The 18,457-nt window shown below is 34.7% G+C and overlaps 1 protein-coding gene across 2 annotated transcripts in view; it reads right to left on the reverse strand.

Moving 5' to 3' along the window:
* Positions 1-1,065: 1,065 nt before the first annotated feature.
* Positions 1,066-18,457, reverse strand: part of RECA1 (recA DNA recombination family protein) — a 135,381-nt gene continuing 117,989 nt past the window's right edge. For both annotated transcript variants that reach the window (XM_089808462.1, XM_089808461.1), the window contains exon 13: positions 1,066-1,513. In XM_089808462.1, coding sequence (XP_089664588.1) covers positions 1,385-1,513 — 129 coding nt within the window. In that variant the 3' untranslated portion in view covers positions 1,066-1,384. The remainder of the gene's footprint in view (positions 1,514-18,457) is intronic.

Raw genomic sequence — 18,457 nt, forward strand, 5'->3', positions numbered from 1 at the left:
TGTGTGTGTGTGTGTGTGCATGTCTGCGTGTGTGCACGCGTGCATGCGTGTGTGCGTGCATGCATGGGTGTGGATGTAGGTGTGTGTGCATGGATGTAGATGTATCTACATCTACATACATACATATACATATATACATACGTGTATGTGTGTGCGTGCGTGCGCATGTAAACCTTAATAAAAGATAAAATAAGTTTATATATGAATAAACATTTTGATAAGTATATTTCTCAACATTAATTAAATAGGTTAAGATATACATATAGCAATTATGTTTTATTTACAACATTGGAGTAAAATTTTATTTTGGTTCATTTGATTACATATCAACAAATATTTGCAAGTTAGAGTTAATTTACTTATGCTTGAAATATTTGTCAATCCATAATTTTAAGTTGGTAATTATGAATATGTGTGAATGCTAAATTGCACTCATATCAGTAATATCTAAGGTTTGTACCGTAGATTAAAATATCTTTGAGAAGTGGCATATATCTCTTCTTGTTGCAAGAACTTTTGCAAAACAAGAAAACTTAAGATTTTCACGTGAGAAATTCAAGCCGAGAAGACCTTCAATTCTCATTGATAAATTGGCCACTTCTCTGCAATAAATCGTGAACTTCACATGTTAACGACTTATTGGGACGCCTAGCAACTTGCCCATTCATTGTTTATTTTGCAATTTTGAGTGTTTTGAGATGGGTTTTGGTGGAGAGAAATAGTCTTTAGTAGTCATGTAGATCAATTATAAGTGCATTTTAAGTGGATAAAAAGAGATTTTTCAAGCCTATTTGGATTTACAAGTAGGTTTTCTAAATTCTTTTTTTTTTTAATATGAAGGGGAAGAGGAAGATGTAGATTAGTTTCATATTGTACTTGATATTTCTATTCCCTTATCTTTTTGCAAATACAATTTGCTATTTCTAGTTTGCTTTAGAGTTCAGACTCTCTAAATATGGCTGCCAACCATCAACATTCCACATCAGGATGCAATTTTGTTACAGATTGCATTTATATAAATCTAGATCAGTTTGTTTGATTTATTTACTCATTTGATGCATATCCTTATTGAACTTTGCAAAAAAATGCATTTCTAATTAAATTGAAGTCATTTTAATATTCCCAATATTTTTCTGGAAGTTGCCAATTTATCTCTGATATTTGCCGAGAACATTCTTTTTTGGTCTCAATGATAAGTAGGAGAGAACAAGATTTTGAACTATGGTCCTTACAATAAATATATAATTACTTTTGAAATGTCGTACAATATTCCAAAAGCAATTTCACTCCATAAAAATGATTACATCATTAAGGTGAATTTTCAAAGTGCACTCTGAACATAAGAATGATCTTTGATTGATAGAAGTGCATACATATGATACATTTATGTTGCTTGAATAAATGTGTTATCTTCATCACTACTTTGTTCAGATCTATCATGTAAAGATGAATGTATTCCAGGCAGTATGTCTTTTCCACTTGACAATTCTTCCAGCATTCGCACACGTACTGCCTGCAAAACGAAATAGTATCCTTTTTAATCTGATAAAATAATCTAATGTAATTAAAATCAGCAACAGTGGCTGTGAACAAATGTTCCTCAGATAGTTAAAAAAGACTAACAAATACAGTAATCTCAATTGAAAAAGATGGATAGGTTAAGAGGCATCAGTAGATTCTCCATATGGGATAGCAAAATCTCAAATACTGACTAGTTGCAGGGTTTCTTCGACAAGTGGTGAAAGAAGGCATTAAAAAGGGCATAGAAATTCAAAAACAAAAACTGTTCATCAATTGCATGTGTTGCATACATATGAAGTAAAAAATGAACAAAATAAGGTACAAACTTTCTGCAAAGACAAATTTAAAACCACAGTTTAAATCTTCACCTCCAGAACTAAAAGAAAACCTAAAACAATTTTGCTAAAAAAATCAATTACATCTAATCTTGAGATTAATTTGTTTCTCGTAATAAAATACATATTTAACAAAGTGCAAATCAGATCAACCTAGTGATTCTATAGGCTAAAAATGAAACTAAAATGAACCAAAAATATTTGTTAAAAAAATAAATCAATTCATAACAAAAGAAACCAGAGTAGCATGCTTTGATCAATAGCTCCTAGATTATTTCAGATGTTGCTTCTTTTGAAAATGAATAGGGATTAATCACCATAGAAATGACAAATGCATAGATTAAGCAATTTCCAACAAATCAATCACCAACAATCATCTTGACTATCTGGGGTAGAAACTGAATTAGCTTTGGAATTTCAAAACAATGGCATTGCTCTGTCAAATCCAGATATAAATATCACTTCTTGCCCTTAAAATGTACTGGTAAAATTGAAGCTCTATTAGAAACTCAAATATTAAACTCCTTTATAACCTCTATAAACTGCCCTTACAAAAAGACAACCACCAGAAGACGTGAAGAAAGCAACATATCTGAAATCAATGAACAAAAGAAACAGAAAATTTTTAAAAAGATTTTCAAATTGCAATATATTCCAACCAACAAGTGTCAGGGCAAAAACATACAATAAGACATCTACACACATACAAAGACAACATTATAACCACATGCAGATGATCTTATAAACTCGGGTAGCAAATACCAAATAGTCAACAGGAAACCATTTGAAGGTTATGTGTTAATTTTTGAGGACTTGACCCATGGGTTTTTAAGAAGTCTTTCCCTATTTGAGCTATTAGATCAGTTATGATCTAACTTGGTAAATGTATAGCATATAGCTCACCTTTAGTAGTATGTGACATGTCCCTGTTAAAATGGTTTAAGAGCTAATCATCTAACTAAATGTAATAGAATTGCTAGGATGTATTGTACTTTGGAAAGTTTCTTTGAAGCTTCAATTTCTTAAACGTAATCTTGTCATATAGCTGGTGTAACTGAGATGTTAGTAGAAAGAAAAATTATACAGGTGTCTCTTAAAATATCTAGGCCATAAATTAAAATTCCATAAGAATAAAACAGAAGAAATGATATCATTAATCAGTTAATTGTCCATTTACCTCCATTCACATTTATTTCGTAATGCTTTGTAATTGTTAACATATAACATACTAAGCCAAATTAATTAGTCCATAAAGTTCTCGTATTGGAGACCCGGGTTCAAGTCCGTCAAGAGATAATGTAACACTAGAGTATGTCTTCAGCAGCATTCCCACAGTTGGAGAATATAGAGAAGTTTCCCCACATGTTGGAATTGTAGGATCCTACATTGGACATGTTGAAACAGGTGTAGGCTCCAAAACCAGCACCTCACTAAACAAACTTCAGGAAAAACTATCATGATTGTACTAATGCCAAGATTTACTTTCAATTGGAAGCAATATGCACAACAGTCCTTAATTCTTCCCTGTATAATCCAAGTCTCTATCGGGAAGTGGATAAACATGTGCCAATTTTATATGATTTTTGAGTTTAATTACCAAATATCTAGGATAATTGGTAATTAAACTCAAAAATTGAAAAGTGCTTAGTTTTTTAAGGATAATTGCTGTATGGCATGTTTGCATTGATTGAGAGCAAAGAACCAACTAGGAACATGTATTTGTCATGCAATAAGTACAACTTTCAGATCAGCCATACTTGTTGATTTTTGTAAGTTTTCTGCAAATTCTGATGTAATAATACTGATATATTACCTTCAACCTTGTAGGGAATGGTTCTTAGATATTCCGGACAGAATATTAAATGTTCTTGGAGAATGGTGTATAATTCTGGAAATCGATTTTAATCCTGATATAAAATCGCTCCAGGTAGTAATGCTAGAAGAGCAGACTCGTTTGTGTTTAATGTGTGTCTTCTATCCACATACTTGCCTCTCTTTTATAGTAAACCCAAGGGGCATGTCCTTTCTTATAAAGGACATGATCCTTTTTAGGTCGGCCCTTTCTAAAACATATTTAACTTATCCAAATCGGCGTCCTTGAGAGATGTCTAATAATTAGTTAGACTAACTATATTTAAGCAATTACGACTTTAGGAAAATGTTCCCAAATGGAACATTGATCTGCAAGATAAAGTAAATGTCTTCTAAAGGCTAATTCATTAAAATGCATTACCAGATCTATTCGATCTGAAGAAGCAAATAATTATATTATCAAAGTTACTCATAGAATTAACACTCCCTCTTAACTTGATAATCATAATGAGAGATAACATATCTAGCACCATCAATATTGATGACTAAGCATAGAATGATACACTATATCTATCCGAATCTTCTAAGCATGTGGTATCATTGTACACATGATACTTTGTCATATACCTATAATATGAATTATCACCTAGTCTTGTGATAACAGTATTGCATACACAAGATAAAATCCGGAGAATGATTAAATTTTTCCTTTATCCAAGTTGTGACTCATAGGTACTGACAAGCCTATATCACAATATGATCCTAAGTTGATCTGCCAATACACAGGATAAAATCCAGAGAATGATTAATTTCTTCCTTTATCCAAGTTATGACTCGTAGACATAGAAATGTCTACATCACAATGTGCTCTTGAACTCATCCAGATCTAACAGTAGTTCTCTACTGTTCAGTACATTATCTCAGAGATCGTCATCTCTCATAATGTCTTTTATACAAGTGTTCATTATCTTAAAGATCGTCACCTCTTAGATAATGAATACATATGGAGAAGCCCATATTAGTCAATAGCCTGACAATGATAATTTTAACACAAAATTATTTCATTAATAATTAAAGAATACAAATGTATTATAATTCAACCATACCAAGTCTTTTTCTGAAGTGATCTATCTTCACTCGAGAGAGAGGTTTGGTAAGAATATACGTTGTCTGATCTGCAATGCAAATTTATTCTAACTTGACAGTTTTCCTATCTACCATATCTCTTACATAATGGTAAGGAATTTCAATATGCTTGGATCTGTCATGGAAAACTGGATTCACAAAATGCTTGATGAAACTCTTATTATCATAACAAATAATAGTGGGATTTGTGGGTTGATCAAATAATCCCACAAGTAACTTTCTAAGCCAAACTGCTTGCTGAGAAGCCATTGCAGCTGCAATGTATTCAACTTCTGTGGAACTCTGTGCTACTGATGACTGCTTTCTGCATATGCTAGAATGATCTTTATTTAATTTAGGTAGATCAGTAACCATCTTCTCCATAGTCGATAAGGCTTTGAAGTTTAGCTGCCCTAACCTTCTATGCCATACTTCATTTATATTAGCGGCTTCATGGATTAAGGTTTGAATAGGTTCTATATTTAATTCATACAAGTATCCCTTTCTTTGACCAATCAACTTTGATTTCTTAAATGAAGAGTTCTTAGACCAAGTCATTAGTTTACCATCCATGAATGCAACCTTATGTCCATCATCTTCAAGTGTTGTAACAAAGATTATATTCCTCTTGATTCCTAGTACATAGAGTACTCCTTTGAGATGAAGAGAAATACTCGACTTCAGTTTCAAGGTGCAGTTCCCAATTCTTTTGACAGAATGAGTGGAATTATCACCTATGGTAACTTTGTCATTAACTTCTTCTAATATTGAGTCTAGTACTTCTTTGTATCCTGTAATGTGTCGAGATGATCCACTATCAATTACCCATGCTTTGCTTGATAGTCCATTTGGTAGTGCTGAATACAGTACATAATTTTTAAGATTGTAGTCTTATTTTGCCTTAGTTACCTCTGTGAAATTTACTTGTTTCGTATTCTTAGAGCAATTTGACTTATAATGTCCAAGTTTCTCACATTTGAAGCATTTGACTTTAGATATGTCCCTCTTGAATTTTTTATTGCCTTGAGGGGCCTTCTTCTTCTTAAAGTGTTTCTTCTTTCCTTTGTAGGAATTTGTATTGAGAACATGAAGTTCTTCATCTCCAGTTTTCGATTTCAGTCCTTTCTTAAGTTGCCTAGATTCTTCTTGAAGGCAATCTCCTTTAAGTCTGTTGAAGTCTGGAAGCTTGTCTCTAGCACTTACTCCTTGTGAGAATGTTTCCCATGATTCCGGTAACCCATCTATAGCCATAAGTGATAGCTTTTTGTCTTCAATTATGGTCCCTATACTTGCAAGTTCATCTCTTAGACTAGCCATCCTTAGGAAGTATGAATTCATAGATTCTCCCTCCTTTATTTTATACGATTTAGTTGCCTTTTTAGTGCAAGGGTTCTAGTTGCATTGTTAACCTCATATGCATTTAATAATACACTAATTATATTAAATGTTGTCTGATGTTTCATTAGCATAGGTACTATTTCATTTTAACTCGATCTAAATATGATTTTCATGGCTTCCTCTTTCCTTTAATCCAGATAGTTCTATGAGGATCAGCATCAAGTTGCTTGGATTCCTTATCAACAAATTGTATTACATCATTGTCTTCAAGAATCATCATAATTCTGAATTTTCATGCAATGAAGTGTTCTTTTCCACCAAACTTGTCTTCGGGTCTGATTGCATTGGCCATTGAAGGTAGAAGGATGTTTGCTAGATATGTTTTAAATCTGATTATCAATTTGCATAGCCAAAGTTCGACTACCAAAGCTCTGATACCATGTAAATTTTCTGCAAATTCTGATGTAATAATACTGATATATTACCTTCAACCTTGTCGGGAATGGTCCTTAGATATTATGGACAGACTATTAAATGTTCTTGGAGAATGGTGTATAATTCTGGAAATTGATTTTAATCTTGATATAAAATTGCTCAAGGTAGTAATGTTAGAAGAGCAGACTTGTTTGTGTTTAATGTGTGTCTTCTATCCACATACTTGCCTCTCCTTTATAGTAAACCCAAGGGGCATGTCCTTAGAAAGGACATGACCCTTTCTAGGTCGGCCCTTTCTAAAACATATTTAATTTATCCAAATCAGCATCCTTGAGAGATGTCTAATAGTTAGTTAAACTAACTATATTTAAGCAATTAAGACATTAGGAAAATGTTCCCAAATGGAACGCTGATCTGCAAGATAAAGTAAATTTCTTCTAAAGGCTAATTCATTAAAATGCATTACCAGATCTACTCGATCTAAAGAAGCGGATCATTATATTATCAGAGTTACTCATAGAATTAACAATTTTAATAGGTTGATAAGAGAAAATCTTCTGACAAGGTCAGTCCTAACAGGTTGTATAGGTTCCTAATAGGTCTGAAGAAGACATCCATTAACTAGGTGACTCTTAGTAGTTCTAAATCCCTTAACAAGGTAGATCCCAACAGATCTTGTTTGTGTAGATTCTAACAAGGCTAAACACAGGTGAAACCCTAAGCGAGTGGATGTAATGCTCCCAACATGGCAATTTACTGCTGTAGTAGTCAAGACTTGTGGGGGATAATTTCCACCATGGTTTTTTCCTCTAACCAATAGTTTCCACATAAAAAAATACTTGTGTCAAAGTGTTTTGTGTGTGAATTCCTTTGCTACTACTTGCTTATTTCATTTGCATGTTTTATATTTTGCAAGTTGGTAGTGAAATTGATTAGATCTGTGGTTACACTGGTTCACCCCACCTGCCTCTCCCTTCCCCACCCTCCCTCTCAATGTCTCCTAGTATTAACAGCCTTGAGGATGTGATCTAGATTGTTTGGCTTGAGCAGCTAATCATTTCCGACACTCCAACTTCATATAACCAAACTTATGGAAGTAGTTAAATTAAACATATTTCTTCTCTGGGCCTTTTGAAGACTGAGCTGAAGGATTATGGTAAGAAGACTTAGAGAACAAATGGTTGCCTATAGATTTAGGTGAGGAGGCTTGAGAGTTGGAAGATAAGCTGGTAGTACTGCCAAATTGTTGTGTTGGCACATGCTCTACCGAGTCCTATTCTTTGCAAAAAAATCTTAGTGTATAGTCATTTGCATTCTCTAGGGTTTACACTAGTTGAAAACACACTGAAAAAACTAAGTAATAAAACCATTGGTATACATAAAGCCCTAGGTCCCCTTGGTATATTATGTTTCCTCATTACCTTTTTTTCACTTAAAGAAGGGTCTTAACTATGTTGGCAGGACCACATTGTTCTTTATCTAAGCGAGCACTTTTTTATTTCTTGAGATCGTCTATAATTTTTCCCAAGTCCACAGCATGAAATTCATTATTTTATTCTCTAAGTGTTTTCCTATTAAGTCTATGCCACACATCCAATTCTCACGTTCTCACTATGTTCCTGCAAACATCATCAAAATTTGTTGAGAACATGAGGTGTTGCCAAGTCTTGTCTACAGGAGTACCTTGTTCAATCTTCAATTAAAATCTTGTAAGATCCTATGGTTCTCGCATTCTGACATGCTTGACTGTTATTGAGTGCGAGAACGCGAGATGCATACACGTGTCTCTAGAGCTACCACATGGTCGACAAGCCCAACATTATTTGATCCTTGTTTCTGATTGGTCAAAGGTTTTGACATATGTTCTCAGATGCTACCACATGGATGAAAATCTACGGTTATGAAGTATTCTATCAATGAGACTGAGCTCTTCGGGTCTATTATCTTCTTGCATAATCTAACAGCTCTCGTTTTCTCATGTTTTGACATGCACGATCTTCATTGAACGTGAGATCTTGACCCAAGTCATCAATCGCCAAAATGAGATGGAGGTGGGTCTTGCCATGTTGGATGTATTCTTTGTTGTCATTGGTCCACGTAGCTTAAGCCAACTATGTATTAGAAGCTGAGGTTAATGAAGAAATTAAAGGTCGGTCAACTAATGGTCCCATCTTTCAACATGTGCTTATTTGAACAATGATGTTTAATCACATATTGAAAGGTGCTTGGAGGATAACTCAGTGAAAGAGAACCAGTCGATTAAAGATGAGATGAAAATTGACGTTGGTCGTGTTCCCACGTCTAAAGATGCTCGATCATTATCCTATTGGAATCATTATTGTCGTTACACCAAAAGCTTAAGCTATCAATGAACGTCACAACAGTCAGAGACAAGGATCCTCGAGAGGCGGTTAAACACATGTCACAAATCCATCGGTCTATGTTGGTTTGTTCAACAGGAAGACCCTCTACATGTGTATGCAAATCCAAAACCCTATCTGTTTAACAATATATGATTACCCTGCATACTTGGAGGAAAAGATCAATGAAGGTTTGTGCAAGTTGTAGGATGGTGAGGCACCCTAATTCAGATGGTATTCCCTGTTGATGCACGTGATTTTATACAAAAATGCAAACTACTTTGGCCAGTTCATGACTCCTGATTTGAAGCAAGACGAAGAGATCTTGCAGTACAATTATGGTCAACTATAATGTTTCCTGATGGGCCCAGATCCAATTTTGTGTTATTTGACAATCAATTTGCATCTAGATTGAGGAAAATGCTGACAATCTGTACTCAGAGAATCCCAACTGAAATCCTAGATTTCCTACAGCCTGCAGATAGGTCATGGCATCCTCCAATTTCTTACAATTGGGGAGATGTAAGTCTGTACCCTGTTAGTATAGTGTATCAGATTGTATGGTTTCTTGGGAGCTCCTGCAGTCCTGCTTACTATGTTACATTAAGAAGGGATACCTTGAGATCATGAGGCAGCTTGGTGAAACCCAAGAAAGGGAATTGAATAAGAAGGGTAAGGGTCACTTCTCCCTGAGATGACTGTTTTTCATCATTTTAATAAGATCAGGGGTGGATGGGTTAAAGTCGAAGATGTCTTAAAGCCAGAAGATGGGCAACAGTGTTGTTAGGATGAGTGATCCTGAAAATTTCTATATTAGGATGATGCCAAGGATTAATATGAAGCATACTCGCCCTCATGCATTCCACTACCCTAAGGATGTTATAAGGAATGTATATAATGGAGACAAACAAGATGAAAATAGAAGAAAATGGCTTTGCATACAAGCAGTTACTTGAGGAGATTCAGAAGTTTGATCCCAAGTATGACCCACTTGCCTCTGTGGAATCAATGTAAATCTAAATGAGAACCATCTTTGACTTCATAACTAGTGTATATGCCACATTAAGAGAAAAATTGGTCAAGTCAAAGACTGCCAAGGTTGTTTTTGCAAAACCTGCTGAGCAAATAATGCATCAGGACCACTTGAGAGCAGACAGGTGGCCATAGGAGTGATCATTTTTGTAAGAGACCAAGGGATGATGATGAGACCGAGGAGGATGAGGAAATAAAGAGAAGAGAGAAGGGGAAGGCGCCTATGGTATATCAAAGGAAGTCTCACACACCTAGGCCTTTGACTGAAGCAGTTATCAGAGATGCTCATGATCCACAAAGAAGGTCACCATCTCCACCCTCTCCACAACCACCTCCTATCCCAATGCCTATTAATAAGGAGCATGAAATGATGCAAGCTATAGAGGCAGTAATAGAAGATATTACAGAGAAAGGTAAGGCACAAGGCAAACGGTAGGGTAAGGATATGGGTAAGGACAGTTCACCTATTCATCTTATGCCTGATTATGAGGAAGAGGAAGAAGAAGAATTGATTGTTATCCCTGAAGATAAGATGAGAGAGGGAATTCCTCCAATGCCTACTATCCCTTTGCATAACTTTACTTCTCAAGAGATTCAGAGCAGATTACATAGAAACTTGAGAATGGAAACATGTCAAGAATTCATAAGTGATGAGATCATTATCAAGACCATTCCCTTCCAGCAATTCCTCTGGCAAAGACACATTAAGAAATACCAATAGAAGTTGGATGAAAGGAAACTGCAAAAGCCAAATTCCTCTGAGGAGGATATCATTAGGGAGGTGCAAAACAGAAACGCACCAAAGGTTTCAGACTTACCTACCGCTTCAAGTTCGATTGAATATACGGGTTCAAAGAACCAATATGGCAAAATTTTGGAAAGGGTTTTGGGTTAGTTTAGGTTCATTCGTACAAAAACATGTAAAAAATCATATGATATAATCATTTAAACAACAAAAATACCATAGACATAAACTTTAAACATGTAAGTTGTAATCATACCATCATATATTTCAATTTTGAAGTTCAACATTTTAGATTCAAAACATTAAAACTAAATCACGATCCATGAATCATGACAGCAAGTTCAAGTATCATTCTTTCAAGCTAAAGTTTCAACTAATCATAATGTATTAAATTTTAATATTCATCATATTCATTTTCTTCTTCTTTATCATCTTCTTCTTCTACTCCTCCTAGTCCTTCCGCATTAGTTGACTCAGCAATAGAGCTAAGGCCAAAATAACCTATTTACATTCACTTTGTAGGGCTGCAGAACTCAAAAAAATATCAAATATGTTCTTTAAAAACACGTAAAAGCTACCTATTGCTGGAAATCTACCCGAGTTCAATGTAAATTCGAACCGGGTTCATCAAATTCGCCCGGCTTCGAATTTCATACCTGTGGGTTTGAACCACCCCCACAAAATGGAACCCTGACCAAATTTTGGTCGAACCAGACCAGAACCCCCATCTGGTTTGAACCCAGACATGGTTCTGAGGACAAACCAATCAACCCAGGTAACTAAGGTTTCAGGCTATAACTCCAGAGGAAGGAAAGAAATTGGTTCGTGATGCAGGAGTTCTAGTCTTGCCTGATTTGGATCTTGTAGATGCACTAGCATTTGATGCAATTAGGAAGAATGTGAGACTCCATGGACCAGATGCTGAGGAAGCTAGCAAAGCAATAAAGGGAGCTCATCACAGCAGAGATTTTGCTACATTGGCTATATGGACCCTCACACCTGCAAAGAAAGTCAAAGATTTCATGGAGGACACTGAATTAGGAGGGAATATTATCTTGCAGAGGGTTGGTGGCACAACGGTAAAAGAGGCTATGAGTGTAGGTATGGGGCAGTTGCATTTTATCCAGGGTAATGCTGACAAGGCACCAAAAGACATGGAGGACGTGACTCTAAGGTACCAACATCTATTCAGAAAATATGATGTTTAGTCAAAATTATGTATCAATTTGGAGACACAAGTCAGGTGGTGTGAGGGTGCCAAGTGTTCCAACTGTTGGCACTGGACAACTAATGATTAGGCCTGCAATGCATGGTGTGGCAAATTCTCCTCTATTTCAAATTGATGAAGAGGATGACAATGGGGAATCCAGGCCTTTATTGCATCGTAGAATATTTAAGTTGGAAAAGGATGCAGAGAAAGACAAAAGTGAATTTGAAAAGATAAAGATTAACATTGTACAATCAACTCTTTTCCATTTGCATGAGAAGGTTAATGTGCCGTTATTTGGCACAAATGATTGTTATACCCTTCTACATTAGGTAATAAACAAATTTAGTAGTGAGAAGCAGATTGCAAGACCAATGTATGACAAGTGGGTCTAGAGGGCAGGAATAATGAAGATGATACTTTTGTCTCCCAGACTTCATGATCAAAGATAAAAGAAAATTGCGCCAACTGCCTCCATTCTGAAGACACTAACTGATTTCCAAGTGTTACCCGATCATATTGAGGTGAGAATTGTGGAGCTTCAAAAGGGTTTTGATGAGTTGGAAGATACTCTTTCGCCACCTATACAATATAATGACAAAAAGGTGAAGCCATTCCAGTTGTGGAGAGAAGCAGCCTTAGAAAGGATAAATGCTGCAATGGATAATATTTTTCAGAGCCTTAACATGGATTACCTCAAAGCATGTATTGCAAAGTTGATAACTTCTAGGTTGTACTATGAGAACTTTGAAAGGGAAGTTAACCAATGTGTTGTAAGGTATACTTCATATAGACAGATGGCAGACCAGGTGATGAATTTTGATTAGCCAACAGAAGAGGAATATGCTGAGTGGGTTCAGTTATACACTGTTGTGAAAGAATCTTCATCATCAGCCCAACAGCCTGAAAAATCAAAATAAAATAAAATCTTCTCAAGAAGCATGCCATTTCTTTCAAGAAAAAGTAGTCACCAGTCCGAATATGTCAACCTCAGCTTGGAGAATGTGACTAACAAAGAGGCATCCAGTTTTAAGCTTATCATAACTTGTTATGGTTAGAATATTGTCGAATCATATGATAACAAGTGTACCACCTCATGCCCCAAGCTTGTTGCAATCCTTCTTTGTGAATGGATTTCCAAGGCATGAGGTGAGTGTCCGAATTCAGATGTTTTGAATAGAGTTTCTTAAGCCCTGTCGGTCCAGTGTATGAAATTTGATATTGTCTGAATGTGATGTCATAAACCAAGTCATTCGATACAAGGAATTGTTAATGTTATAATTCTATCGGATAAATTATATTTTATATATGGCAAATATTATATATGGAATAATTAACTTATATTAAGAGTGAAATATTATATATATATATATATATATATATATATATATATATATATATATATATATATATATATTGGTATATAACAATTATAATATATTGAGGGTATATTACTAGTGTTATAACTATAACTAATGTAAGTTAATATGTTAGAGAGATGTCTCGTCAAGAGACATGCCTCTTTATTTCACATATATATTCATTCATATAGTAACTTGGAAAACACATAAAATTCCAGAGGTGCTATTACAAGTTCAAATCCTATTTCACTAACATGGTATCAGAGCAGATTCGAACTCTTGGGATAAAAGATTATAGAACAAACAATGTCTGATCTTCTATATGCGATTAAAACCACAATGGATATATTCCAAACCACATTAAATCAAAACATTACTGCAGATATGATTTCTCCCATCTGTCGCATACTGCAGATGCCCTAAGTGGGTAAAGTTGGCACGGTTATTCCACCTTGCGTGGACGAAGAAGCTCCATGTACGAAGTGATCTAGCCAAAGACACTCATCATTCATGTGACAATTGTTCCTGCAGCAACTTGCCATTGAATACTCACGGGCGTAGTTGTGGTGATTGCATCATCTCGACTAAGTCATGCCGGTGAATGCACTAGTGTTGCAAAGAGAAATAAATCTATATTATTTTAGGAGTGCAGTAAACGTCAAGAAAGATCATTCTATTCAAATAAGGAAGAGTAGATCATCAGTGTGAAAAATATCCGTTCACACTCAGCAAATCTCAACTATAAAGGGAATATCCAGGCAGTCAAACTATCTCAACATCATTCATTTTTTTTTTATATACTTCTTCAAACGTTGGAAAAATAACAAAGGCAAATATGAACCAACATTAATAAAAGAAGAAACACCGAATAGTTAAAGAACCGCAATTATATTCATTTCAGACGGAGGAGATAGAGCCTGGTCTGTACATACCACCACAGATTGAAAGCGTACAATATTGGAATCATATCCTTTCGAGTTTTCTAAGTGGAGAAAAGTCAAATGAATTCAGTGACAACATTCATATAGAAGAATAGAATACTGAGAAGATATAAATGATGATAATATATAGCATCAAATGGGGCTCAAATGGTTCTTGAGAACCAAGAGCTGGAAAAAGAAGACTCAAGCGAAGACTGCACAAAGATTGGCAAAGATAGAGAGGTTATGTGATTGTAAAAGATAGGATTATTTTCTAAGGTTTTAGGAGAAAATGTTTCCATGAAATACTTTGGGTTCTTGGAATAATGCTCACATGAAATGCGGCTGCATGAAGTTCCTTTAGAAAATAATGCGGCGATTCCTTTCAAAACGAGTGCCTATTAAATTGTCTCTTCCTCTGCCTATAAGATTGTCTTTAAAGTGCATATTTCTCCTCATGGAAATCAGGATAAACTGGTGTGGGTACTGTGGTACCTAAAATTCTGAAACTATTCTGCCTGTGGTAGAGTTGTAGAGGTAAATCAATGTTGTGGCTTGCCAATCTGACAGTTTGAAGCTTAGAAACATAAAAATGATTCACCAATGTTTTAGCCCTTCACGTGCAAGGAATAACAAAAGGAGATTAGGGAAGATATACAACTGAGCATCAAAGAAGAACCATCAAGCATAGGAAGAAATATGATAATCTCATAAGACGTCCAACTCTGAGTGACGAATAACAAACCACATTGATATGCAAATGATAATAAATTGAGGGAAAATCAAGAGTGGTTGATTATCCAATCAACAAATGATATGAAAACAAGGAGTATATATTTAGACTAATGAGAGGGAAGAGCCCCTTTCCCATAAAACTGTAAGCATGTCAGTTGGAAACAGGTTGCAACTAAAATCTCTCTGATCATAGGAAATATATATGTATACATGATTTAAGGAGAAAAGTCGAGACATAATCTCATTGGGTGAGTTATCAAGTTATCAGTTTCACACCAATGGATTTGAATGAAGGTCCAACAAAGTCCAAATCAATGCTAATTAGAGAACATTAGAAACTCATCTTTAATGATATCCATTTTAGACTAGCACAAATGCAATAGAAGATTCGGCTATGAGATTGGAGATCATATAATATATATGATCAAGAGATAAAAATCAATCTAAATTAGAAATTATATCCATCTTTACACACCATCAGACGTTAACAAATTAAGCATGCATTATCGGGAATAGCCATTCCCTTTCTTGTAAATTCATATAACAAAGAATACAGTTTAAACTTGGATTCAACAAGGGATAAAATGCAAGTGAAATTTGTAATAATGAATTCCTATCAAATCTAGAATGGATATGCGGACACGATGAACACTTCTACAAGCCTTGCCCTCAATTAATCACGAGATAAAGTATATAATCCAAATGGAATTCTATCTGAATCTCTTAAGTTGCTGTAAACAAGAAATGAAGACAATTGACAGGAACGTCAAAAGTCAGCTATCGTGTATTGTCAGCCATAGGAGAAAGACAACACTCAAAACAATGAGCAATTGATATGATAAGAAAATGATTTATAGAGATGATGATATTCAGATACCAACCAGCTTCATGCCACAATTGTAAAGCTATATTGTGTTGAGAGTATTGAGATTAAGTACTCCATTGTGTAAAATTGATATAGATGAGCATGGAATGGTGGAATTTACAATGTTAAGAGGTATTTATGCAATGGAAACCAATCCAAAATGCCTTGGATCCAAGTAAAGACAAGGTTTGCAATCACTTGGAACTATCCCAATGTGATGTAGAATAGTGAGATAAGTATTCTCTCTCAAGACTAATATTTTTTATTTTGCAATCAGGCTCTTCTATGTATCCTTGTATGTATTAAAAGTGTTATTTATCTCCTTATGCTCTTGTTCTTTTCTTTTGTCTCTGAGTATGTTCAATAATATAAAAGTGGGAATCTAACATTGTAAGGGGGAATGATAACCAATGTTCTATTCCCATTTGAATCGTCCTTATATGGAAGCAGAAAAGACGTACTCAAATTGTTTGACAAATTCGTATTACATGTACCTACTCATTGTAGTCTCTCTCTTATTTTGTATTTCTATAATTACTATAAAGGGTTATTTGCCTTGATCTTTTCCTTTGTCTCTGAGGATGTTCTTGCAGGAAAAGAAGATTGGTACATTAGGCATGCTACCAAATATTGTGCAGACTCAATCTTATGATAGTAGCTCCTAAGAAGCTGTGATTTAGGATTCATGTTACATCCCAAATTTTGCTCTAAGATTTTTAAGCTGTTTATAGTCGTTGTTATATCATGTTAGTTATAGTCATTATTTAATTCTTCATGTTCATGTGAAATTGAATCAGTTAATTATAGCCGTTGCATCGATTTGATCATGTTCATGTGAAATTGAATTAGTTAATTATAGCCGTTGCATCGATTTGATTATCAAATGAAACTAGTCAGTTAAATCTAGTCATTGTGTTCATGTGAAATAGAATTAGTTAATTTTAGACGTTGTATAATGAGATTTCCTAATGATCACTTGATGATTTTGCTTAGCAAATTATGAATCTTGAATTGATGTTTTGGCAAGAATGTTGTTTAAAAATGTTTTCAAGATGAAGATCGGACAGAGGGGAAGCATTACGAAACGAGGTCATTTGGAATGGGATGATCATATGATTCAATTATTGGAAATGACAGGTTTGACCTAAAAGTCGCCATGGCAAGGTTATTAGGGCTTGACAATAAATTTCTTAGTGGAAAATCGCATGAGCTAAAATTAAAAATTAAAAACAATATAATTATTAAAATAAAAGAAAATTCTTACCTTTATTGATTTTATTAAATAATAATATCACTTAATATTATATTACTGTCTTGATTAAAATCATAAATAAATATATACAAAGTGGCACTATTACATTAGAATTATTAATCCAATAATGCCAACTTGCAAATACTTATTTATAATTTAACCAAGATGATAATATAACATTAAATAATATTAATAAACAAAACTTTTCATCTTTCACCTTTGTTTCAATATTTCTTTCTTTTCATATTTCTTTTTCCAACCGATGGAATGCAAATTGAATATGAGTCTTGTAACGGCAGGAAGCTGTAAAGTCATTCCAAAAACTTTAAATGTGTTGACCTTGTCGTATTCGGATACACAGAGATAGTCAGCTTCCTCTGCATTGCAAATCCTTTTGAATTCCCTGCTCTAATTTTCGGTGTCCTTAGCAGCTGAGATTTTCGTATTTGTTTGCCATAACCTACTGCATTCCGTGGAGCTCTAAAGGAGACGTCTGAGACTAAGATATTGCCAGTTCAACTATTAGCAGTGAGTCACATAAGGATACAACATGTATTTCTTTCCTTATTTCATTCTGTAATACCTGATAGGCTGAGACGGCTTTGAGTGATATTTCATGTTTTATTTTCATTTTGTTTAATTCCAGTCAGCAATAAAACAAGCCGTCTTCCCATGTTCTGTTGCATACATAAAACACCATAAGTCTGTGTTTACTTCCATGTAATACTGCCTTTAAAGTATATCCTTGGCTGATATAATTGTTTATTCAGGCAATAATTCAAACAGTTTAATGTCTTGTAGGAAACAGAGTACTTCCTTGATTGTCAATTATATGAATACCCTCTAAGGCTTCTTCTTTTTAAACTTTATTGCCTTCATAATAATAACTAATTAACAGCAATGAAATCATCAAGGTTAACACCCGGCTAGTATCAGAATGAGGTGATTTAAGTAAAAATAAAATAAAGACAAATGTTCAGGCACCAAAGAGTCACTGGCCTGAAGCCCTGATAATGGTGAGGAGGTGTAGATGAACCTGTAAAAAGAAATACAAGAATAAGATAGTAACCATTATTTAAATAAAACCTAAAGAAAATAGCCCATGCAAAATCCACTTTCGAAATTAGTTGTCAAGCTTGAGTGGTGGAGATCGGGATATAAACCCACATCTTGAAATCCTTGGCTAGGGTTAACTGATTAACAGCAATGAAATCATCAAGGTTAACACTCGGTTAGTGTCAAAATGAGGTGATTTAAGTGAAAATCAAATAAAGACAAATGTTCAGGCACCAGAGTCACTGGCCTGAAGGCCTCATAATGGTGAGGAGGTGTAGATGAACCTATAAAAAGAAATACAAGAATAAGATCAGTAACCATTATTTAAATAAAACCTAAAGAAAATAGCTCATGCAAA

This window comes from Cupressus sempervirens, chromosome 11 (assembly GCF_028749045.1).
Source record: "Cupressus sempervirens isolate cs-2001-9-10 chromosome 11, ASM2874904v1, whole genome shotgun sequence".
Lineage (NCBI taxonomy): Eukaryota > Viridiplantae > Streptophyta > Pinopsida > Cupressales > Cupressaceae > Cupressus > Cupressus sempervirens.